At 43.8% G+C, this 26,574-nt stretch overlaps 2 protein-coding genes across 7 annotated transcripts in view; one reads left to right on the top strand and one right to left on the bottom strand.

Annotated features, from left to right (window-relative positions):
• The window catches only part of LOC308184735 (uncharacterized protein), an 82,682-nt gene extending 67,872 nt beyond the window's left edge, over positions 1-14,810 (bottom strand). For 2 of the 6 annotated variants that reach the window (XM_080572146.1, XM_080572147.1), the window contains exons 1-2: positions 4,560-14,809; positions 1,329-1,462 (exon numbers count right to left, since the gene is read on the bottom strand). In XM_080572146.1, coding sequence (XP_080428272.1) covers positions 1,329-1,462; positions 4,560-4,720 — 295 coding nt within the window. In that variant the 5' untranslated portion in view covers positions 4,721-14,809. Of the gene's footprint in view, positions 1-1,328; positions 1,463-2,726 lie in introns of all 6 variants that reach the window. The other 4 variants (XM_080572145.1, XM_080572144.1, XM_080572148.1 and 1 more) reach the window with 4 other exon arrangements.
• LOC308184722 (uncharacterized protein) overlaps positions 1-26,574 on the top strand; it is a 362,730-nt gene that overhangs the window by 118,221 nt on the left and 217,935 nt on the right. The window lies entirely within an intron of this gene.

Below are 26,574 nucleotides of genomic sequence, written 5' to 3'. Positions count from 1 at the left end.
ACTTGTCAGAGTTTGCTATGAACATCCCAGACCATTATTACAGCAGCACTAATCTCATACTATCCATGTCATGATTTTGCAAACATGCCAAAAAAATAAAAAAACAGTACTCTGGGACCACTGTTAATGGACTCCAAAAAGTCAATAGCATTTTCTGAGCCAAAACCTGGCTCTTGCAGTTAGAAAAGTCATGTAAATAGCAGATATTTCTGTACTTGCTACAGTTTATGGTTCAATCATTCTAAATATTGTAGTTCATGGCAAAACAGCTACCATGTTTGAAGTGAATTTAGCTTTATTCCACCAGCTGGCATGTTTCTACTCCAAAGAGGTAAAAAAAAAAAAAAATCCAGATTCAAATGGGCAGATGCTCAATTCAACGAAGATCCCAATGAAGTCAATGGGGCTTCACCTAACTGCAGTTATCTGCCTATACATTCTTCAGCAATAGTAGGGCCATTCTTCATAGAACTGCACTCAGATCTGGGATATTACATTAACAATAAGAATTTCCTTATATTCAACATATTTGTAAAAGTATGGCCTCTGAGCTAATTAAAGGAACACCTGTAAATTTAGTAAACAACAAACATTTTTATTTTATTAAGAGTTATAAAAATATTTTACACTGAAAGCATTCTGTGCAGATAATTGCATTTTTCCAAGAGATATCTAAAAAAAAGGAGTACCAGAATGCATAAGAAAGCCTTTTTATTGCAAATAAAGTAATATTTTCCACAGTAAGAAGGGGAAACTTAAATCTTTTTATTAAACTAGCAGGTAAACATTTATATGTAAAAAGTAATTATCACCATAAATAACAAATATTTTAAATTACATAAAACTAAAGTGGTCAAATGCATATATAACACGTCTATAAGACAGACTGGAATTCGGTCTTAAAAACACCACCGCCACTCATACCAAAGGTGGTGCATTAAGATCCAAACTGCAATGTTACCTGTGCCAGGAAATTGCCTAATCTTTTCAGTGCTCCACTGACTTCAGTGAGAACTTTATGTGGGAATAAGCTAGCCAACACAAATCATATTGAACGGGAAAACAATTTATTATACCTTCTTCTCCCCCAAAATATATAACAAATATGGAAAACAGAATTATCCTAATTAAAAACATTTTTTTTTCCTAATGCTGAATTGAATTAAATCTATATAATTAGGTTGCTTCATTCAATTTTGTTTCAAGATTTTTTTTTCAAAAAGCAATAAAACAAAATAACAGAGCACCACCTCCTTACATGGAAAGCTTAAAACAATTAGCAGACAGGACAAAGACCAAAATTACAGAAGAATGTCTAAAATACCAACCTTCTGCACAGGGCACAACTATCAAAGCTCTGTCAATAAAAACTGTGTTAGTTAGATGCTGGGCCACACCAACACTCGATGCCTCACGAAACTTAATATAACATACTTTGGAAGAAAAAGCAAGAGGTGCGTTGCTGCAAGATAAAAGGAAAAAAAACAATTAGTTACATTGAATAAATTTTGTGTGTTTTTTTGGTACACTCATTGCAGCCTTCCAGTACTTGAAGGGAGCGTATAAACAGTAAGGGGAATGCCTGTTTACATGTGTTGATAGTGATAGGACAAGGGGGAATGGTTTTAAACTAAGACAGGGGAGATTTAGGTTAGAAATTAGGAGAAAGTTTTTCACTCAGAGAGTGGTGAGGCACTGGAACAGGTTTCCCAGGGAGGTTGTGGATGCCCCATCCTGGAGGCATTCAAGGCCAGGCTGGATGCAGCTCTAGGCAGCCTGCTCTAGTGGTTGGCAACCCTTCCCAGAGCAGGGGGTTTGAAACTAGATGATCTTTAAGGTCCTTTTCAACCCAGGCCATTTTATGATTCTATTATATGCTTTTTTAAATTAAAAAAAAATAATATTTTTTAGACTTCCTGGAAAAATTACCCAAAAGACAAGAATATAGAAATTTACTAACTTGTCTACTTAATATAACTAAAAAGTGATATTAACACCTCCTCCTTTTTATGGAAACTTATAGAAGCCAAAATCCCAAGTTAACAACACATAACTGGTCTCCTAGTATGTTGAAAAACATTTCTAAGCTATATGAGTATTTAGCATACTAGAGTACATATTCAAGGCAGAAGACCTGTCACACCCTGCAAACCAGCTTCAGATTTCAACTGTACTGCAAACATAGTGATTTATAAAAACTGTTCTGTCTTGTTTAGAACCGTGAAAGAGTAGCCGTATGTCCTGTTCTCACAAAACTCTAAGTAATCAAAAGAAAGACACCAAATTAATACTCAATTGATCACCACATTTTGTAAGTTTCAATATAAATAATTTTAGGCTGTTAAAATGAACAACAACAACAACAAAAACACACCACACAGCAGAGACAAAAATTTCAGGGAATAGCCTACAAAACATGGAACACAGCATTCTATCTCATGTTACTGCATATTCAAATGTTGGCATCACTTACCACACAAGTAGTACTGAAACCAAAGGGTTTTGATTAATGAAAATAAAACACAAATAGACAAACTACCAAAAAGCACTGCACGATTTAACTTAACATTAAAAAGTCTGCTCAATCCACTCTGGGATACAAAATAAAGGACTGTAACAGAAACTGCTACTTTAAAACCACAGTCTTCAGATACTAATTGCTGGGAAAAGTCACTAGGTTCAGGAAGTTCACTGAGAACACTAAAGAGTCATCTTAAAGAACTCACATTTTATTTAATGCATTAGAAAACTGAGGTGGTTTCTCTCTCCCCCTCCACATTTTGCATGCTTACAAGAACTTTAAATAGTCTATTAGAGCAGTTCACTTGATGTAATCTGTAACTAATTACACTCAGCATTGGAGGTTTCCTTTTAGTTGTTTTTGTGGTTTTTTTTTTCTTTAATAATTTTTCTGCTGCATCCTATAAAACCAAGGGATGTTAGTGATAGGAGACTGGAAAAAAGTAGAAAAAAAATCAGTAAAAAGGAATTCATCTCTCTAATAATACTAGTTCAGACAACCATAGCATAGCCCTATATTTTGTTCTAAAATCACTGAAACACCATAGATGCCAGATTTATCATCCTTGCTTCCTATTAAATCATAGCCTTCTTTTTTTCATTCAAGTCAGCAGTAAAGTGGCTAACAATGAGTTATAGTGGAACAGTGCTATCAAAGAAATCTCCTATAAAGTGGAAATTATCACCTGATCAAATTCACCATTGCTACAAATGTTTTGGATTACTCTGACAGAGGAAAATAACCCCCCCTAATCCTCTAATAACACATAATGCTGCATCTTCCAAAAATAGGAAAATAATATTTCCAAAAAAAAGTTGTCAAGAGCAATGTTCCAAAATGTATACATGTCTTTAACCAAGTTAATTCATAAATACCAGAATAAGACTTATTTCCTTTCAACCAAAAAATTAGCTTTGTTAATGAAAAAACTGTTGAAATTAAATCCATAAAAACCATTCTATGAAATACTCAGATTAAGGGGAAGAAGTAGAAGGCTGACAAACATGACTGACTTGGAAGAGGTAAGGAATAATTTATACTTTTATTCGGAAATACCTTAATGCTTGATTAGAAAAAAAAGAAAACTTATATTCTTTATAAAGTGTATGCACATATATATATATATATTCTGTTAACTCTTGTGCATCATCAACAGAACTGAAAGTTCACATCCATTAGAAATAAGCATGCCCAGCAAAGGGAATAGGATTACAAATGTTACAGTAAACCTCTTAACTTGAATGCTCTTTTAAAACAAACAAACAAAAAAACCCATACAGGAGAGTACAACTTCACTGTTCTGAAAAATCATGCTTGATTAAATAAAAATAGTGGGTACACTGAATGTCTGCAACACCAAATTAGAAAAAAAAATAGATTACAATTCTACACAATGCAACATGTAACTTTCTTTGACACTTTTCTCTATTAAAAAGTTAGTCTAATACTCTTAATATTACACCTTATATTATTCTTTAAACAAGAACTGGAATTCTGGAATGACTGAACGCTACCATGCCACCATCCTCCTGCCCGATCCCCCCCCAACCTACACACACATAACTCAGGGAGGTGCCTGAGCGAAAAAATCTGGACTACAGAATAGGTATTTCAGTAAAGGGAGGAAAAAGAGAGACGTGCGCCGCGGAAGAGCTTTGGGGACAATCTCTGAGCACGCGTCTCCCTAGGCCTTAGATTGTGACTCAGTGCCGGCATCACCCAGCAAGCGGCCGAGCTCTTGCCGCTACCACTAAGCCACAGAACTCGCCGTGCTCCTACAGGCCACTCCGGAGATGCCGCAGGTACTTCAGGACGGGACCGCCATCTTAAGTTCGGATGGAGCTCCTTTCCCCTACCGTTCCTGTCATACAAAGGGGTAGGACCACGTGACCCCGCTCCCCGTGTGGGAGGTTGCGGTGCCCACAGTCAAGATGTGGGGAAGTCAAGTAGGGCCTTCTCACAACTCTCACAACCCCTCTAGACCTTTTCATTCTCCCAGGTCTCTATCGCTCCGGAGACCGGTGCAGGCCCCACTTACTCTGGGGGATAGAGACGCAGCTCCTCAATATCTCCCAGGAAGCCGAAGAGAGTCCGCATCTGCTCGCTGGTTACCGCCGAAGACAGGTTCGTGACCTGGATGACAGATGTGGGGCCCAAGGGGAAACCCAGCGGCACCCCGATTCCTCCGCTGTTCATCATGGCGGAGCCCGCACGACCGCTCCGCTCGCGGCAGTGTCACACGCAGCCAGAGAGACGGACCTGACGACAGAGAAGAGTGTGCGGCGCCCGCCAGAGCGTCCCAGTGTTCGGACGCTCTAGCGGCGAACTCGATTGCTCACCGGAGGTGTTACTTGGCGGGCAGCTGCTTATTCCCTGCCAGATGAGGCGCTTCGGGGAACGGCCGCCCTCAAACCTGCCAGTAGCGCTGAAACTCCTAGCTCAGCCGTAAACGCCCCCCCCCGCCCAAGAGAAGAGAAATCCGTCGCTTCCCAAGGAACCGGCAGGACAGCCTCCTACTGAGAGAGGGAGTTAGGAGAATACAATAATTTACTAACTTTTTAGAAAAGAACTTACTAACGTTTTAGAAAATTATTTACTAACCTTTTAGAAAAGGGGGGACTGAGAGAGGGAGTTAGGGGAATCTTATCAAGTAGAGATAGAGTGCTGACGGCATGAAACTAGGATCCTACTTAGTGTCTTTACTAACTATGGTGCTTGTGCAAATTAATTAAAGCAAGAAGCCTTGGGCCCCTTTACCAAGGTCAGTCTCTTAATAAGAGAGTGAGCCTATCTTAAGAAACTGGTAGAAACTGGTCCTGTGGATGGACAAGATCCAAGAAGCAACTGAGTCTGCGCAGAGACAAGAGGTCAACTAGCGGTTGTAAGAAATGGTCCAGCAATTCGTGCCACTAAGGGGTTTTGAAGGGTTAACATTGAGGCCTGGGTTTAGGCGAGAAGAGAACAAAGGGATTTCTTCGGAGAAAAACTGCTGACTTTGCACGAATGTGCAGTAACTTCTGACAGCCGGCCAAGAGACCACTAGATAAGGAGGAAGAATATGAGCCTCCCTGTCTCCCTGTCCGAGCGGCCCCCGAGAAAGTAACAGAGACTGATAAGCAGGTGCACCTGGAAGGACGTCGGATTCGGGAAACCAATTATAATAACCTTGCCTCTTTTAGAAGTAGTAATAAATATGTATTAGCCTAGGAGTATAAAAAATTAGATGCCTTACGTAACGGGTGTGCGTCCCGGTGGAGCAGAGACTCCCGGCGCACCCAGCGCTGTTTGCTTGCCTCTATTCGTTTAATAAATTGTAAACTCTGATTGTAATCCTATTTGGGACTCAGTCATTTATAACAATTGGGGGCTCGTCCGGGATGGTCTTGGTTCCTGAATTCTGACTTGATCTAGGAGGGGCGCCCCCACCATTTGGTGGCTCCTGTTCGAGTCAGGTCGAGACTAATGCCATCTCGAACCTGAATAAGGGCAAGCAAAGATTTAGATTTTTATGAGCTCCCTTTTGCCGGCTGCAGCACTATATTTTGCCCGTAATTCTGCGCGCGAAGATCCGAACGAAGACGACGGAGTCGTAAGTATTTAATGTGTATACCGTTCGGTTGGGTGGGATTCGGTTGCCTGTGTGTGTGTGAGAGTGTGATTGAGACGGAACGTAGTTCCGAAGCGATTGTGGAGGTCTTCTAACCGCGGTTCCAATCTCCCGCGAGGGACTTGGCCGGTGAAGGACCGAAGCGATTCCTATAGGATTCGTGGGCGGGTGATAGGTCCTAAACCCCCTGCAAGACACTCTCACTAAGGCAACCAAGGGCTGTAGGAATTGCCACAGTAAAATTCCTAGATGGGTCAGATTAAATCGAAGACCCGGGACCAGAGAAAAGGGAGCAAATTACCAGACATACCACCAGAAAGTCCATTAGGGATAATGATTAGAAATTGGAACGATAGGGGCCCCAGAAAAGGAAAAAGCAAAGTAAAAATGATTCAGTATTGTATGATAGAATGGCCAAAGGAGCCTTTAAGACCACATGTCTTTTGGCCTATTTTCGGATCTTTTGAAGACTGGGTTTGCCAGGCTTTAAATCTACATGTTAACTCAAAGGAACCTTTTAGTCAGGAGGAAAGTGATTATGCAAGATTATGGATCAGGACTTCACGTCCTTTTCCAGCCTCAGTATTTACACTAAAAACAGAGGAGGAGTTTGAAGAAGGAGAAGAAAAACGGGAAAAAGAAAAAGAGGATAAATGGGAGCCATTAGATAATTTACCACCTCTATATTCTAACAATCCACCTCTGGCAGTGGCCCCACCTCCGGCAGCTGTGGTATCTCCACCGCCGACAGCACTGGAATCAGACCGACCCCCGGCTGCATGTACGAGAAGTAGGACTGCCACATATGAGGGAGCTTCTCTATATCCCTTAAGAGAGGTACCCCTGGGAGGCAATCAGGGAGGCATTGGGTTTGTGGCAGTCCCCTTAAATACCACAGATGTAAGGAATTTCAAGAAAGAAATGGGGGCCTTATTAGATGACCCCCTCGGAGTAGCTGAAAGACTGGACCAATTCCTAGGTCCCAATACTTATACCTGGGAAGAAATACAGTCCATTTTAGGGATCTTATTTACTGTCGAGGAAAAAGGAATGATTAGGCAAGCTGGAATGAGAATGTGGGAGAGACAGAATCAGGCAGGACCCCCAGGAGACCAAAAATGGCCAAACGTGGATCCCCACTGGGATCATCAACAACCCCAAGGAAGACAGAATATGAGGGATTTGAGAACATTAATCATACAGGGAATAAGGGAAGCTGTTCCCCGAGGGCAAAACATTAATAAAGCATTTAATGAACAACAAGGGAAAGACGAATCTCCAACAGAATGGTTGGAGAGATTAAGGAGAAGTTTACAAATGTATTCTGGAATTGACCCAAATACAGTGGCTGGAACTGCACTCCTTAGAACGCAATTCGTAGCTAAATCCTGGGGGGACATAAGGAGGAAATTAGAGAAGCTGGAAGATTGGCAAGAGAGGGGATTAGAAGAGTTACTTAGGGAAGCACAGAAAGTATATGTTAGGAGAGATGAGGAAAAACAAAAAGCAAAAGCTAAGATTTTTGTAGCAGCAGTAAGAGAAAGTCAGAGAAATAAGACTCTGTCCGGAGAAAGGAGGGAGAAGGGAATAGAGAAAGCCCCTAGGGGGCAGTCTTGTCGAGAGAAATCCACCATTCCCGCTTGTTACTATTGCAACAAGAAGGGACACATTCAGAGGAACTGTCGTAAGCGGGAGCAAGATGAGAAAACATTCAAAGAAGAATAGGGGTGTCAGGGGCTATATCTTCTGGGGACGTCAACATCAACGGAGCCCTTGATAAAACTACTAATTGGTCCCCATAAAGAGGAAGTTTTGTTTTTAGTGGACACAGGAGCTGAAAAATCTACTATTCAAAAACTTCCAAAAGGAGTAGAGGAAGGGAACAATTATATGTCAGTGATAGGGGCAAAAGGAGAGCCTTTTAGAGTGCCTGTCTTGAAAAATGTAAAAGTAGAAACTGGGAAGAAAACTTATGTTAATGATTTTCTTTTGCTCCCTGAAGCGGAGTACAATTTACTGGGGAGAGATTTGATTTTAAGATTGAATTTGAGCATTCAGAGTCAAGGGGACGAATTGCAGATTAAATTATACACTTTGACACAAAAAGATGAAGAAGTCATTAACCCTTTAGTATGGTATAAGGAGGGGGAGACTGGAAGGATAGAAATGGACCCCATAAATATTCAAATAATGGATCCCCATCGTCCAATCCGAGTCAAACAATACCCTATACCAATGGAGGGTCGAAAGGGGTTAAAACCTGTGGTTGACAGACTTCTGGAAAAAGGAACTTTAGAACCGTGCATGTCGCCTCATAATACACCCATCCTCCCCGTAAAAAAATCGGATGGGTCATACAGGATGGTGCAAGACCTGAGAGCTGTAAATCAGCGAACACTCGCTAAATTCCCTGTGGTGGCAAATCCTTATACTTTATTGAGTCGCATATCTCCCAAACATACCTGGTATAGTGTAATAGATCTGAAAGATGCATTTTGGGCCTGCCCTCTGGATGAGAGATCCAGAGATTATTTTGCCTTCGAGTGGGAGGACCCCGAAACGGGACGAAAACAACAATTAAGATGGACTGTGCTACCACAGGGGTTTACAGAGTCACCAAATCTATTTGGACAAACTTTAGAAAAAATTTTACAAGATTTCACGTTACCTAGGGGGGTCAAATTATTGCAATATGTGGATGATCTATTAATAGCAGGAGAAACTGAAGAGGGAACCCGAGAAGCTACTATTAAATTGCTAAACTTTTTAGGGGAAAGGAGATTAAAGGTGTCTCGATCGAAATTACAGTTTGTGGAACAGGAAGTAAAATACTTGGGGCACTGGCTGAGTAAGGGGAAAAAGAAATTAGATCCTGACAGGGTATTAGGGATTCTATCTTTAAGACCCCCACAAACTAAAAAGGAAATTCGGCAAGTATTGGGATTATTAGGATATTGTAGACCGTGGCTTGAAGGCTACAGTGAAAAGGTCAAATTCTTATATGAGAAATTAACTAATAACCAGCTTAAGTGGTTCACAGAGGATGATCAGAAATTTGAGGAAATAAAAAGGGCTTTAATACAGGCACCTGTACTGAGCCTTCCAGATCTGGAAAAACCTTTCTATCTCTTTGTAAATACATCGAACCAAACAGCATATGGAGTTCTCACTCAAGATTGGGCAGGGATTAAGAAACCTGTAGGGTATTGCTCTAGGTTGCTTGATCCAGTAAGTAGAGGGTGGCCTGCTTGTCTTCAAGCTCTGGTCGCTACAGCATTACTAATAGAAGAAGTTAGGAAGATTACCTTTAGTGCTCCTTTAAAGGTTTATACTCCACACAATGTTAGAAGTGTCTTACAGCAAAAAGCAGAAAAATGGTTAACGGATAGTCGGATCCTAAAGTATGAAGCAATACTAATTGACTCACCTGACTTAGAACTGAGGGTAACCTCTGCTCAGAGCCCAGCACAATTTTTGTTCGGAGAACCACAGGAGGGAGTACAACATAACTGTTTAGAGGTAATTGAGACTCAGACAACAGTGAGGCCGGATTTAAAGGATGCTGAGTTGGAGAAAGGAGAGGCACTGTTTGTAGATGGCTCCTCCCGAGTAGTGGAAGGAAAAAGAAAATCAGGATATGCAATAATTAATAAGAACTTAGAACCTGTGGAATCCGGACCTTTGAGCCCATCATGGTCAGCTCAGGCTTGTGAGCTGTATGCCCTATGTAGGGCCCTGGAACTATTAAAAGGGAAAAGTGGGACGATATATACAGACTCTAAATATGCATATGGGGTGGTCCATACTTTTGGAAAAATTTGGGAAGAAAGAGGTCTAATTAATACTCAAGGGAGGAATCTTATACATCAAGAGTTAATAATAAAAATTTTAAGGGCATTAAGAGAACCAAAGGAGATAGCAGTGGTACATGTAAGAGGACACCAAAAGGGATTGGATTATCGAATCAGAGGAAATAATCTAGCAGATAAGGAGGCCCAGGAAGCAGCCCTGAGGACTCAGGTTGTTAAAATCAATGTGATACGAGAGGAAGAAAGGCGAGAAAGAGAAGAAAAGAAATTTACCCCTGAAGAACAAGCAAAATTGGAGAAAATAGGGGCTAAGTTAGAACAAGGAGAATGGACACTGCCTGACGGGCGAGAGATATTGCCAAAAGCCTATGCGAGGCAAATACTGGAACGTTTACATGCACAAACACATTGGGGTATGAAGGCATTAAGCGATCATTTCCTTAAACAATTTGGTTGCATTGGAATTTTTGAAATAGCGAAACAAATTACACAAGGTTGTTTAACTTGTCAGAAAATAAATAAGAAAGTGTTTCGACAAGCAGCTATGGGAGGGAGAAAAACAGCTTATAGGCCTTTCGAGAAAGTACAAGTTGATTTCACTGAATTGCCCAAGGTAGGGAGAATGAAATATCTATTGGTAATCGTAGATCATTTAACACAATGGGTAGAAGCTTATCCTGTAGCACGAGCTACTGCACAGACAGTGGTAAAAATTTTATTGGAACATTTAATACCAAGGTATGGGATAATCCAGTACATTGATTCTGATCAGGGCACACACTTTACTTCTAAAATAATAAAATTGTTGTGTCAATCATTAGGTATTCAGTGGGAATACCACACTCCCTGGCACCCACAGAGCTCAGGGAAAGTAGAAAGGATGAATCAAACAATAAAACAACAATTGACTAAGTTAATGATCGAGACACAGCTGCCCTGGACGAAATGCTTACCATTGGCACTTTTAAACATAAGAACTAAACCACACAGTGAGACTGGATTATCATCATATGAAATGTTATATGGTATGCCTTATTCTCAAGGGATGCCCCTAGGGAACAATGTAATTGAGGATCATAGTATCCAGAAATACATAATTACCATTGGAAGGAGATTACAGGAGCTAAGAGAAATTGGGATGATGACTCAGACACCACCTTTAGGATTTGCTATTCATAAGATACAACCAGGAGACAAGGTCTTAATAAAAACCTGGAGAGAAGAATCATTGAACCCCCGATGGGAGGGACCGTACCTTGTTTTACTTACTACTGAAACAGCTGTGAGAACAGCAGAAAGGGGTTGGACCCACGCATCCAGAATAAAAGGACCAATAACTACCGAAGCCTGGAGGGTTGAGTCCACTCCTGGGGAACTGAAACTGAGATTAAAGAGGAACTGATATCCCAGCAATAAGGTTCTGCATGAAGTAAGGGCACTGGATAAAGAGGACAAGGCTGAAGGGAGGAAAGGGAGAAGGCAAGACCGGGGTAGGACCCTCCACTGCGGTGTGTATGGTCTACCGAGGGAGGCAACCCCTATGGGTATTGACTGCCGAGTGAGAGGGCCTCGACCGGACTTCTCCCGCGCTAAGATCAGGTTGTCCTGAGAAAAGTAACATGAGAACCTCTTAAACCCATAATGAAATTGTGATTAGTTTTTCCAGGAGCTGGATCACCCCGAAGGGCTGAATGGTAACACAAGCTCTGAAAGCGGGCCCAACCTCATGATTGAAGGCGTTTCCCACACTCTCAAGATTGGACGACGAAAAAGGATAAGAAATGCTATACTTTCTGGTATTGTTTTTACAGGGGCAATTGGGCCATGGGCAAGAATGGAGGAATAACTTTTTCACTTTGGGGGAGGAAGTGGCTAGGGCCTTTAACCTTAGTAACTGCTGGATTTGTGGAGGACCGGGGGGAACTGAAAGTTGGCCCTGGGTAGCAGGCCCAGTTGAACCCAAGTGGTGGGTCAGTAATCTGAGCGAAGTTCATAATGGGACGCAATTTTGGAAAGAGGAAGGAGGCCCATGGCAGTTACACTCATCAGCTCGGGGTGTATACTGCTTGAACAGAACAGGAACAGTGGCGGTGGGAAAAAGCATTTGCAATTGGACTCTGTCTCCTGGATATGATTGTACCGATCCTGGATGTAGTCCTATAAACTGTACAGCACGTAGTGGGAAATGGAACACCACACATGTTCAGCTGAGAAATGGGACTTGGCTGAAATGCTCATACAGAGAATTTTTTGGATCCGGATGTAAAACTGTGGCAAGAGCACAAGCGGGGGGACAATTTGATGGTCAAATCTTGAGCTGTCAGCGCGATACCACCACTAAGGAACAGCATGTGGTGCGGGTCTATCGCTGGAGATGGCAGAATGAGAATGGGAGGCGAGTGTTCTTTAAGCATTTCTGGTCAGCTTATAATATAACTGGCCACCAAGGAGAACTGAATTGTGACTGTAAGTGGAAACCCGATGCGGGAGCTTGGAAGTGCGCATATACGAGTACGAACGGGGCAGACATTGTAACAGGACCACTCGGTAACAAGGACACTCTGTATTATCACGCCCCAAGGGCTAAAAAGGGATGGAATGGTCCTTTTCCAAATGGGACATGGGCCCTAAAGGGACATTATTGGGTGTGTGGCAAACATGCTTACAAGAGGCTACCTGAAAATTGGTCGGGAATATGCTATGTGGGGTACATAAGACCCTTGTTCTTTTTATTGTCACAAACACAAGGAGATCATTTAGGAATAAGATTATATGATGACCTGAACAGAGTGAAACGATCTATAGATACTTCCTTAACCGGGGGTAGTGCCCAAGAATGGGGAAAGGATGAATGGCCTCCTGAAAGAATCATACAGCATTATGGGCCAGCCACCTGGAACCCGAATGAGTTGATATCAGGAGCCCGAGAACCTATTTATAATTTGAACCGAATAATTAGGTTGCAAGCTATCCTCGAAATTGTAACAAATCAAACAGCGACAGCCTTGGATCTTTTGGCTGACCAATCCACTCAAATGAGAAATGCTATATTCCAACATAGAATGGTCTTAGACTATTTACTAGCAGAAGAAGGGGGAGTATGTGGAAAACTGAACGATTCTAATTGTTGTCTACAGATTGATGATAATGGAAAAGTGGTCAAGCAGATAACAAAGGAAATTAGAAAGCTAGCCCACGTCCCAGTACAAACTTGGAAGGGTATGGATTGGGATTTCTTTTCATGGTTGCCTGGTGAACCATGGGTTAAAAGGATGCTGTTTTTATTTTTATGTGGTATAGTGACATTATTGTTTATACCTTGTATGATACCTTGCTTTACGTTGTTGATACGGCGAGTAATAAATAGCACCCAATTTGTGATGACTTCAGTGGAGAGAAAAGGTGACGTGTCGATAATGATGCTTAAGAAGTGGACACCCCGAGAACTGACTGATGAAATCCAATTGTTACTGACAAAGGTTGAAGGAGAGACACGAATTGATGATTAAAAAAAAAAAAAAAAGGGAGGAATTGTAAGAAATGGTCCAGCAATTCGTGCCACTAAGGGGTTTTGAAGGGTTAACATTGAGGCCTGGGTTTAGGCGAGAAGAGAACAAAGGGATTTCTTCGGAGAAAAACTGCTGACTTTGCACGAATGTGCAGTAACTTCTGACAGCCGGCCAAGAGACCACTAGATAAGGAGGAAGAATATGAGCCTCCCTGTCTCCCTGTCCGAGCGGCCCCCGAGAAAGTAACAGAGACTGATAAGCAGGTGCACCTGGAAGGACGTCGGATTCGGGAAACCAATTATAATAACCTTGCCTCTTTTAGAAGTAGTAATAAATATGTATTAGCCTAGGAGTATAAAAAATTAGATGCCTTACGTAACGGGTGTGCGTCCCGGTGGAGCAGAGACTCCCGGCGCACCCAGCGCTGTTTGCTTGCCTCTATTCGTTTAATAAATTGTAAACTCTGATTGTAATCCTATTTGGGACTCAGTCATTTATAACAGCGGTGATGAGGAAGAGTTATCAATCTTCATCCCCACGACCCCCGAAGACCACCACCAGAATACACTGCGCAAGTGCACATGGGAGGAGTTTACGGAAATGACTCCTTGGAACTAATTTTAATACGAAGCGGGGACAGGTTATGAATATGTATAGGCGTATTGTGAAACTTCATGCATATGTAACTCTTTGCTGCATATAACCATGGCAAGTTGCTGCGTCAGGTGCGCACGATTTTGGAGGGGCTACCCCCCCGTGCTGCCCAGCGCTGAATAAACATACCTACTTTACAATCTTACTGATTGTGGAGTCCGTTTTCCGCATGTCACTACCAGCTGATGTGCAGGTGATGACCGGGCCACTGCTATAAGGGTGAGACCATCGTGGACTCTCGGCCCTGCCTAGGAAGGAGTGCGGGACCGAAGGCACGGCCTAGCTGTTAACAGCCACATCCCGCCCAGCTTTCTTTCACGCATATGCTGCCTGCTTCCTGAGGATTGGAGAGTAATCCTGTTGGGGGTCATAGAATCAGTAAGGTTGGAAAAGACCTTCAAGATCATCTGGTCCAACTGTCCCCCTACCATCAATATCACCCACTAAGCCATGTCCCTAAGCACCACATCCAACCTTTCTACCCTCAGGGACAGTGACTCCACCAACTCCCTGAACAACCCATTCCAATGCCTGACTACTCTTTCTGAGAATAAAGGTTTCCTAATTTAAAAACTAAACCTTGCCTGGTGCAACTTGAGGCCATTCCCTCTAGTCCTATCACTAGTTACCTGTGAGAAGAGGCCGATCCCCAGCTCCCCACAACTTCCTTTCAGGTAGATGTAGAGAGTAATAAGGTCTCCCCTGAGCCTCCTGTTCTCCAGATGAAACAGCCCCAGTTCCCTCAGCGGCTCCTCATAGGACTTGTGTTCCAGGCCCCTCATCAGCTTCGTAGCCCTTCTCTGGACATGTTCCAGGTCCTTCTTATAGCAAGGGGCCCAAAACTGAACACAGTACTGGAGGTGTGGTCTCAACAGAGCAGAATACAAGGGAACAATCACCTCCCTGGTCCTGCTGGCTACACTATTCCTGATACTAGCCAGCATGCCGTTGGCTTTCTTGGCCACCTGGGCACACTGCTGGCTCATGTTCAGGTGAGCAATCAGCACCCCCAGATCCGTTTCCTTTGCACAGCTTTCCAGCCACTCTGCCCCAAGCCTGTAGCACTGCATGGGGTTGTTGTGACCAAAGTGCAGGACCTGGCACTTAGCCATGTTGAACCTCATCCCGTTGGCCTCTGCCCATTGACCCATCCTGTCCAGGTCCCTCTGCAGGGCCTTCCTACCCTCCAGCAGATCGACACTTCCCCCCCAACTTGGTGTCATCTGCAAACTTCCTGAGGGTGCACTCAATTCCCTCGTCCAAATCATCAATAAAGATATTCAAGAGGATGGGCCCCAACACTGTCCCCTGGGGGAACACCACTCATGACCGGTCTCCAGTTGTATTTCACTCCATTCACCACCACTCTCTGGGCCCAGACATCCAGCCAGTTTTTTACCCAGCAAAGAGCATACGTGTCCAAGCCATGGGCTGCCAGCTTTTCCAGGAGAATACTATGGGAGACTGTGTCAAAGGCTTTGCTGAATTCTAGATAGACTACATCAACAGCCTTTCCCTCATCCACCAGGCGGGTCATCCGGTCATGGAAGGAGATGAGGTTGGTCAGGCAGGACTTGCCTTTCATGAACCCATGCTGACTGGGCCTGATCCCCTGGTTGTCCTGGGCTGGTCCTGTGTGGGTTTCTCCACGGGAAGCGAAAAACGGGCTCTTTGGGAGCTGCTCCAGGTGTGGGTCTGTGCCATGGGGCCTATTCATCAGGAGCGGGTTGGTCCGGCTTGGGCCCCCTTGGGCTGTGGGGAGGTCTGCCTTCCCCACCAGGGGCCTCTCTGTGGGCCGCAGGGGGCTTCAGCTCCAGCACCTGGAGCACCTCTGCACTGCACTCCCCCTCCTCTGCACTGACCTTGGTGTCTGCAGGGAGGTTTCTCACTCCTCACTCTCCCAGCTGCTATTGTGCAGCAGTTTTCCTTTTCTTGGATGTGCTCTCACAGAGGCACAAATTGCATTGCTCATGGCTTGGCTCTAGGCAGCAGTGGGCCCTTTTGGATCCAGCTGAAACTGGCCCTTATCTACCATGGGGCAGCTGCTGGATTCTTCTCACAGGGGCTAGCACTGCAGCCCCCCACTACCAGAACCTTGCCATGTGAACCCAATACACTGGGGCAGCTAGGTCATTACTGGCCTGTAAAGTATTAGGGATTAAATTAACTAATGAAACCCTAAATGTGATGGGGGTAGAAGGGACTGGGATAACAGTGGCACTTTTGGGGGACACCAAGCAGAGACTAGGGATAGAATGATCACTGGGCAATTACTGTATGTACCCGAGGCAGGGACTAACTTGTTGGGAAAGGTGTTGATAATGAAATTGGGCATTCAAATAGTAAATTGTTAGATTGGAATAACAGTGTTATTAATGGGGTGCTCTCAGACCCTGGGAGCAAAGATACATTTGCCTTTGAGTGGAAAGACCCTGAAATGGGGCAGAAGCAGCAATACAGATGGACAATTTTACCTCAGGGGTTTACAGGGCCACCAATTTATTTGGGCAAGTTCTAGAAGAAATCTTGGAGTAATTCCGACCTCCCGAGGAGGTGTTACTGTTACAATATGTGGATGATCTTTCATTGTCAGGACAGGAGAAAAGAGTTGTGAAGGAAGCCACTAACAAGCTATTCAGCTTTCTGGGAAAACAGGGCTTGAGAGTATTGAAAATAAATTAAAATTCGTAGAAAGAGAAATCAAGTATTTAGGGCATCTTGTGTGTGAGGGGGAACGAGGAATAAATCCAGAGAGGATTCAGGGAATTGTTGAGCTACCCCTACACAAAACTAAAAAGAACTAAAAAGTTTTAAGAGAAAGAGGTTTTTAAGGAATTAGGAGTCACGAAGTCCAAAGGAAAACAGATGTTCCCTGATGGGAGAGAAATGATGAATAAAGTGCTAATGAGGCAAATATTAACTGTTTTGCATCAAGAGGGTCATTGGGGAATTCAAGCAGCGTGTGAAACGCCACCCTTGGAAGTCCTGATCCATCCATTCCAAGCAGGAGATTTTGTTTTGATGTGAACATGGAGAGAACTGAAACTGCAGCCTGAGTGGGATGGACTGTTCCAAGTGCTCCTGACAACTGAGATGACAGTAAGAACAGCTGAGAAAGGGTGGACTCATACCTGGGTAGAAGCATCAGTTAACCTGTTGTCCTGGTTTCAGCTAGGATAGAGTTAATTTTCCTCCTAGTAGCTGGTAGGGTGCTATGTTTTGGATTTAGGATGAGAAGAGTGCTGATAACATGCTGATGTTTTAATTGTTGCAGAGCAGTGCTTACACCAAGCCAAAGACTTTTCAGCTTCTCGCTCTGTCCTGCCAGCGGGCAGGCTGGGGGTGCAGCAGGAGCTGGGAGGGGACAGACCCAGGACAGCTGACCCAAACTGGCCAAAGGGGTATTCCATACCATCTGACGTCATGCTAAACAATATATAGGGGTGGCTAGCTGGGGTGGGGGGCCGGCTGCTCGGGGATAGGCTGGGCATCGGTCAGCGGGTAGGGAGCAATTGCATTGTGCATCACTTGTTTCGTACACATTATCATTAGTAGTACTATTATTATTATTATTATTATTTTCCTGTCCTAATAAACTGTCTCTATCTCAACCCACAGGCTTCACTTTCCCGTTTCTCTCCCCCATCCCAGAGAGGGAGGGGGGAGGGTGAGCGAATGGCTGTGTGGTGTTTAGCTGCCGGCCAGGTTAAATCACAACAGTCTTTTTTGGCACCCAACGTGAGGCCTGAAGGGTTGAGATAATGACAGATCTGATCACAGCGTTTTAAACCAAAGTTTGTATAAGTATTAGACCTGGTTAATAGTTGCTAGTCACAATGTTGATTGCTTTAATCTCAAGTCTGCTGTGCCTGTTTTCCAAATTGAGTTTTATAGCACGTTACTTACTGTATGTGTTCCCCCTCGTGCTGTTTATCCTTTCCGGGCCCTGGTTTGAGATCATTATGGTACTGTGCGGTGTAACAGTGGCTTATGAAATGATGAAATTTCTGATCATGACCCTAACCTGGTATTTGTACTCAGCACTGCCGTCGACTCTGTACTTGGGAAACCATATCTCGGAAACTATTAACAATTACCCCTATTGCCTTTTTTCGTCAGGGAGCCGATCTGTGGAGGGGACAGGGGGAGATATTTTTTCCTACTTGTTCACTCTCCCTTTCTCCTTCACCACCCTCTTATCCCCCAAGCTAGTTACAATAGTTCTTCAAGATTTTGAATATCCTTGGGATGTTCAGACCAGCATGGAGTTATTGTTATGTCTCCTGAATGCGCTTCAGGTTTTGTTTAAGGTTAAACAACTACTTAGGAATCTCATCCAGATATCTGTCTTGAGGCGGGATAGTTGTGAGTGGCAGGGAGTGTGGGAGGATATGGGCGGGTTTCTAGAGCAGTGGTCACCTCCACTGTTTTGGAAATTCACCTCTGAACAGCTCCAAAATCCTAAAAAACTGGTAGAATGCTTGAAAAAAGGGTGTCATGACTCTGGCAATTCCAAAGAGACACAAATCACTGTAGCACGCTGGGGTCTGGCCTATGCCTATCGAGCTGCAATCGATGCTACTGTCAACCTAGTGACAGATCCCGAGGCCACTCCAAGTCCTGTGACAGGCCAAACAGCCACTCCAACCCCTGCAGCCACTCCAACCCCTACGATGGACCCTACAGCCGCTCCAGCCCCTGCGGCTGCTCCAGGCCCTGCGGCCGCTCCAACCCCTCTGATGGGCCCAGTGGTCATTCCAGCTCCTGTGACGGGCCCTGTTGTTGTTCCAATCCCTATGACGGGCCCAGCGTGTATTCCAACTCCTGTGGCAGACCCTGTGGCTGGGTCAGAGAAACGAGCTGTAGCAGTGCAAGTTGCCCCTGTAGACAAGGTGAAAAGATGGTATAGAGATTCACGTCGTTTAAAACGCAGAGAAACTTCTGCTAAGACTAAGTATAGAGAAGACGAGGCCGGGCCATCAGAGGAACAGGAGGATGAAGATGAAGATGTCAGAAAAGCAACAGTAACTAACCGAAACGTATACCAGTGTGAGCTACGAGATGTACGGAAAGATTCTGGTCGCTGCATAAGAGAGCAGCTTGTCACCTGGCTGCTCCAGTGCTGGGACACCGGAGCCAATTGTGTGGAATTAGAGGGCAGGGAAGCCAGGCGGCTGGGATCCCTTGCTAGAGACGCAGGCATTGACAAAGCAATTGGAGATGGAGCACGATCTCACATCCTCTGGAGGCGTCTCCTGTCAGCTGTGAAGGAACGGTATCCCTTCAAGGAAGAACTTGTGTGTCTACCAGGCAAGTGGACCACTATGGAGAAGGGAATCCAGTACCTGAGGGAATTAGCTGTACGGGAGGTGATTTATAGGGACCTAGACAACGAACAAATATCCACAGATCCAGATGAAGTCCGGTGTACACCACCCATGTGGCGGAAGTTTGTACGGAGTGCACCATCATCATATGCCAGCTCATTGGCAGTAACGGCCTGGAAAGAACATGAGGAACCCACAGTGGATGAAGTGGCTAAACAACTCCGGCAGTATGAAGAAAGTCTCTCTTCTTCCCTACAGGCCTGCGTCTCGGCTGTGGAGAAACTTTCTGAAAGTGTCCATCAACTAAAAGAGAATACTTTGGAGAAACTTTCTGAAAAGGTCCACCAACTTGAAGAGAGATCATTTTCCTCCCCACCTGTACAAACCGGTGTCTCAGCTATCGGGGTAAACGTTCATCTGTGCAAGGAAGATGATATAGTGGGTACACACCCCGTGCCACCCTGTCATTTTACCTACGTGACCATGGAGAGGACATGAGAAAATGGGGTGGAAAATCTACCTTGACCCTAGAGGCACGGGTACGTGAGTTGCAAAGAAAAACAATCGGGAAAAATAGGTTCTCTGAGAAGCTTGCTGCTCCAACTTCCAGCAGGCAGTCCTCCAGACACAGTAATGAAGATTCTGACCAGGATTAGAGGGGCCCTGACTCCAGCCAGGGGGAGGAAGGGACAATCGAGTTTATTGGACTGTGTGGATTCGATGGCCTGGCACGTCAGACGCACAGAAGTATAAGGCTTTAGTAGACACCGGTGCACAGTGCACGGTAATGCCATCAAGCTATAAAGGGCCAGAGCCCACCTGTATTTATGGTGTGATGGGGGGATCCCAGCAGTTAACTGTATTGGAGGCTGAAGTGAGTCTAACCGGTAATGAGTGGCAAAAGCACCGTATTGTGACTGGCCCAGATGCTCCGTGCATCCTTGGCATAGACTATCTTAGAAGAGGATATTTCAAGGACCCAAAAGGGTTCCGCTGGGCTTTTGGCATAGCTGCCTTGGAGACAGAGGACATTAAACAGTTGTCTACCTTGCCCGGTCTCTTAGAGGACCCTTCTGTTGTGGGGTTGTTGAGGGTTGAAGAACAGCAAGTGCCGATCGCTACCACAACTATGCACCGGCGGCAATATCGCACCAACCGAGACTCCCTGATTCCCATCCATAAGCTAATTCGTCAACTGGAGAGCCAAGGGGTGATCAGCAAGACTCATTCACCTTTTAATAGTCCCATATGGCCAGTGCGAAAGTCTAATGGTGAGTGAAGACTAACAGTGGACTATCGTGGCCTGAACGAAGTCACGCCACCTCTAAGTGCTGCAGTGCTGGACATGCTAGAACTCCAGTATGAACTGGAATCAAAGGCAGCCAAGTGGTACGCCACAACTGATATCGCTAATGCATTTTTCTCCATCCCTCCAGCAGCAGAGTGCAGGCCACAGTTTGCTTTCACTTGGAGGGGTATCCAATACACCTGGAATTGGCTGCCCCAGGGCTGGAAACAGAGCCCTACCATTTGCCATGGACTGATCCAGTCTGCGCTGGAGCAGGGGAAAGCTCCTGAACACCTGCAGTACATCGATGACATCATTGTGTGGGGTGACACAGCAGAGGAAGTTTTCGAGAAAGGGAAGGAAATAGTCCAAATCCTTCTGAAGGCCGGTTTTGCCATAAAACAGAATAAAGTCAAAGGACCTGCATGAGAGATCCAGTTTTTAGGAATAAAATGGCAAGATGGACGTCGTCAAATCCCAATGGATGTGATCAACAAAATAACAGCTATGTCTCCACCAACTAGCAAAAAAGAAACACAAACTTTCCTAGGTGTCGTGGGGTTTTGGAGAATGCATATTCCAAATTACAGTCTGATTGTAAACCCGCTCTACCAAGTAACCCGTAAGAAGAATGCTTTTGAATGGGGCCCTGAGCAACGACAAGCCTTTGAACAAATTAAGCAGGAAATAGTTCATGCAGTAGCCCTTGGGCCAGTCCGAACAGGACCAGATGTAAAGAATGTGCTCTACACCGCAGCCGGGGAGAATGGTCCCACCTGGAGCCTCTGGCAGAAAGAACCTGGGGAAACTCGAGGTCGACCCCTGGGGTTTTGGAGTCGGGGATACAGAGGATCTGAGGCCCGCTACACTCCAACCGAAAAGGAGATATTGGCAGCATATGAAGGGGTTCGATCTGCTTCGGAAGTGGTCGGTACTGAAGCGCAGCTCCTCCTGGTACCCCGACTGCCGGTGCTGGGCTGGATGTTCGAAGGAAGGGTCCCCTCTATACATTATGCAACTGATGCTACATGGAGCAAGTGGGTTGCCCTGATTACTCAGCGGGCTTCAATAGGAAACCCCATTTTTCTCTTTCAGCAATTTCTATGGTCAGGTGAATTGCTTTCATTTCTGCATACTTACTTGACTCATGATTATAATCATGAAAATGATTATTAGTTAAATAATTTAACTAAAGGGAAAAGGAAATGGGGAAAAAAGGAAACAAACAAACAAACAAAAACACAAGCAAAGGCCCTGTGGAAGCGCAGAGGAAAGAAATTATTCTCTACTTTCCGCCATCGAGCGATGCTTGACCACGTCCTTGAAGCAGGGCCTCAACACACGTAGCCATTGTTTGGGAGGACAGATGTTTTCACAACGAGAGCCCACCCCCACCCTCTCCTTCCTTTTTCCACCTTTTATTGCTGAGTGTGACATCATATGGTATGGAATATCCCTTTGGTTGGTTTAGATCAGCTTCCCTGGTCTTCCCAGGGAAGCTTCCCCTCCCCCTTCTTGCCTCCCCCCAGCCTTCTGGCTCTTGGGGGGTTAGAGGGAGTCCTGATGCTGTGTCAGTATTGCTCAGCAGTATATACAACACTGGTGTGATACCAGTGCTGTTCTGGCTACAAGTGCAGAGCACAGTGCTGGATGGGCTGCTGCAGGGAAAGTTAACTCCATCCCAGCCAGACCCAGTACACCTCCCTTGACCTGCTGGCAACACTCTTCTGAATGAATTGGTAGTTATACTGTCAAGTAATTCTTCTCAGTTTGTGAGCAGTAAATCTAGAAATGCGCTGTTCCTAGGTGGCATGTCCAGCATCTGTTGCAGGAAGCAGTCCTCAGTGCATTCCAGGAACCTGATGGACAACTTGTGCACCTCTGTGTTGTTTTCCCAACAAATGTCTGGGTAATTGAAGTCACCCATGAGGACCAGGTTCTGACAGCCTGAGACCTCCTCAAGCATCCAAAGTAAGGTTTCGTCAGCCTTGTCATCTAGGTCGGTAACAGATACCTAACATAAGATCCCCCTTTGGTGATAATCCCTCTAAACTTGATCCAGAGGCATTCGATAGAACTTTTGTCATCTCCATAGTTCACCTCCATGCACTTGGATTTCTTTTTTACATAGAGTGCAACTCCACCTCCTCTTCTTCCTTTCCTATCTTTCCAAAAGAGCTTGTAGCCATCCATTGTGGTCTTCCAGTCATGTGAGTTTTCCCACCATGTTTCTCTGATTCCTATGGCATCATAACTCTCAAACTAGGCACAGAGCTCCAGTTCTTCCTGTTTGTTGTCCAGACTGCATGCATTGGTATACCCGTGCTTGAAGTGGCTGGACATAGGGTTGTTTCTGAATGTGCAGATGTCACAGCTTTGGACATTTCCACCCAAGTTTGTTAGTTTAAAACACGATTCACCAAGTCCTCCAGTCTGCTAGCAAAGATTTGATGCAAAGGGGATCAAATATGTTGGCAGTTTTGGCAATGTTTTTTGATGTATTTAATTATTTTTTATTGATAAGAGTTGGGTTGCAACTGCAAAATCTGTGGTCACCCTCCAGCTTTGAGTCAGTGATCATTTATAATGGCTTTTACTTAGCTTTGTCTTCATACTAATTTTCGTGCAATGTCCATATTTCAAAGTGAAAGTTTGGGCAGCTAAAGCATTTTTGAATAAACAACAGGAAAACTGAAATATTTGTTTTGGTCATAACAATTAAATTTTTAAGGAATTAATTATGTGAGTAATAAAGAGGTTAGCCTTAAAAAATATCTATATCCTAAAAGCTACAAGTATTTTAAAACTATCACTATCACAGTGAAGATGAAAAGCAGCTATTTAATTTATTGTTACAAAGCATCAAACATGGTTATCACTATATTCATAAATAAATAGAATAGATATCATTATGTATTATAAATTTAATTACCAATGCCTTTTATTTGATTATTATCACTACTGGCCTCATATCTTAACTGCATTTTACAAATAAATATTAACATTTTGTTTAAAACTTTTAGTTGAAAGTGGTATGAAATACACTTTATTGCAAAACAAATTGAGTTCAGTATTAATGCTTAAAATTCTTTCAACATTTTGCTCTCTTAAGATGCCTTAAAAATAACATATGGGTATTAACGCTATAATAGAATAATTACAATCTACAATTAAAAAAAACACCACACGTCACTTACTACAGAGTTGATTCCATAATTCAAATGATTAAGTGTATTTTCATAACTTTTTGAATTAAAATGCAATAGAAAAAAATATTTGGAAGTTTTATCTATTTGGAGATAAACCCAGATAAACTTTACAGCATGGTTTCTAACCCTTGCATGCAGCAACACCAACCCCATCAGTCATTTCATATTGCAATTAGTAATTGAGACTATTTTACATGATATTTCATTTTTCCCAGAATTTAATAGTACATCAGCTAACCAAATGTAAAAATTTTTTTCAGTGTTTATTAGAAAACCTTACTTTTTCAGTAGAGGAGCCATGGCTTTTAACTGAAGTACTTCTGGCAGAAATGTTCTCAGCAAAAAATACCTTCTCCATTGTCTGGGCAGGCAACAGGAACAACCACAGACTTGCAGCTAAAATGCAAAGAGTAGATTTCTTCTCATTACCTCGCCAACCAGGGGATCCCCGAAGCAGCACCCAGACAGAGGTACACGAGCACAGGCACACAAGCGGGAACACAGGAACCGCTAAACAGGGTCCATGCTAGGAGATCGCCAGCCTGCTGGTTTCACCTGTTTTTATCAAGACTTTGTGCAGGTGCAGTTTTTACCACCATGCTGTCTTTCTCACTGTGCTTCTTTGATCTCTGTACCAAGACCGGGAGCTCAAGCACAACCAATAGGCCACCTCCAAGTTCACCAAACACCTATGTTATCTATGCACAGGTGTGCTATTTGTCAAACACACAGAGCACAAACAGCAGCAGACATAATTTATATGTTTTTCTACATTGCTGCTCCCCAGACTTTACGCATTCCCAGCTGCAAGGTCACTTGAGCGTATTTATAATCCTCCTCACCAGTCTTTGGCTTTTAACCCATTCCTCCCAACATTCCACCCCGTTTTGCTCAAGTGACCACTGCTGCTGGGCCTGGGAATGTGGGACAGGCTAATTTATAAGGCACACAATAAAGTACATAGGGAAAGGAATAAACATAACCCATTCCCCTCCCTGTCAGGGAATTGAAGCACTCAGCTAGCCAGGTAGCACCAGTAGATTGTTTAATTTAAAGCATTAAGTCCTGAAGACGTTGAATGTTGTCCTCCACGCTAGCTGATTCATCTGTTAAATTGAAGCATCACATGCCTTCAAACCCAGAGCAGCGTCTATGATGTTGAAGAAGAAAGTAGTCCATCATCAATCAGTGTTGTAGGGTTTCTTGGGGTACAGCAGTCACTTTTGAATTTAAGGCAATAATTTCCTTTTATGTCCAATGTAAGCCCTGTGCAAGGGCACACACCAGGTGCTCTATATTTGCTACTTGAAAAGAATAACAATAAGAAGTTAGTTACAGTAAAAAGCCAACCACATTCAAGTATTTACATACTGATCTTGCAGAAATGTATCCAGGGTGTGTGCTTGTAGTACAAAGTTACAAGGCACAATGAGCCAGCCTGTGATAAGGGAGGAAAATAGGAGTGTCATTTCCTTCCAGTAATACATACGCCATTGCTCCAGCTTCTTCAGCTAATATTACCTTGAGATTAGTAACTTGAGACAGATCGATTGCCCATACAGATCAAAGAGCTATGATTTGCACATTTTCAGGTTGAACTTCAATTCGATATTGGATTCGTGACACCAACAACATCATCCCAATACTATCTCCCCTAGATAAGGCACAGGTATTCGTCGAAGATACCTGAAATATGAGAACTCGAGAATCTGATATTAACAGAGGATGTAGAATAAGGAGAGAAACTGGAGTACAGAACCATACTGCATTCTCAGGAGTTGTTATGTGGATTTTCACATCTAGATTAATAGGTTGTGGTCCCACCATACAATCTGTCAGTGTAAACAGTTTCATTTCCCCTGTGGTTAGTATTTTGGGGGAGACACAATGTAGAATTTCAGTCCTCACCATGTTATAATCATAGGGTATCTGATTGTGAATATTCTGGTTGATTAACAAAAAAGCGGCTTAAAGTAAACTCCAGTGTTGTAAAGTTCTAGTACTGGTTAACTTTCTAGATTGTTCTTTCAGCATCCCATTCATTCTGTCAATCAAGCCATTAGCTTGGGGATGGTAGGCAGCGTGGAATATCCAATCTGTTCCTTGGTCACTTTGAGTTTGATGAGGAGGTATGTACTGATGGATGAGTTGTTCCAGTGCTTCAATTATGCTATGCTGATTAGCATATTTGGTGGGTTTAGCAAAGAACAATCCTGATACTGTATCCACAGCAGTGAATACATGTCGCCACCCCCTTGATGGGGGCAGGGGGCCAATGTAATCCATCTGCTGGGTATTCAAAGCCCACTGACTAGATGCCTGTACACCTGTTTGCCATGATATAATTTCTGGAGCCAGAGCACATGCAAGTGCTCTCCCTTGTCTTTGTCCAGTTGCCGTGTATATTGTACTCCTGTCTGTAAACCAGGCATCTTTTTTGTGCTTTTCTATTAACTCATCATAAGGGGGTGCTTCATCCACAGGAGATGGAGGGAGATCTCGGCGGGGGGGGTCCATTAGTGTGGGCACATGATTAAAGGATATGCTTACTAGAAGAGTGGCCATAATCAATAGATCATCAATATAATGGTAAACAGTAACCATAGCCAACAATATTGCTACATCAGTTGCTATCATTTGGTGGCAAATA

This window comes from Anser brachyrhynchus (genome assembly GCF_964034855.1).
Source record: "Anser brachyrhynchus genome assembly, chromosome: W".
Classification (NCBI taxonomy): domain Eukaryota; kingdom Metazoa; phylum Chordata; class Aves; order Anseriformes; family Anatidae; genus Anser; species Anser brachyrhynchus.
The sequence above is the reverse complement of the archived record's forward strand: the minus strand, read 5'-3'. Positions and strand labels throughout refer to the sequence as shown.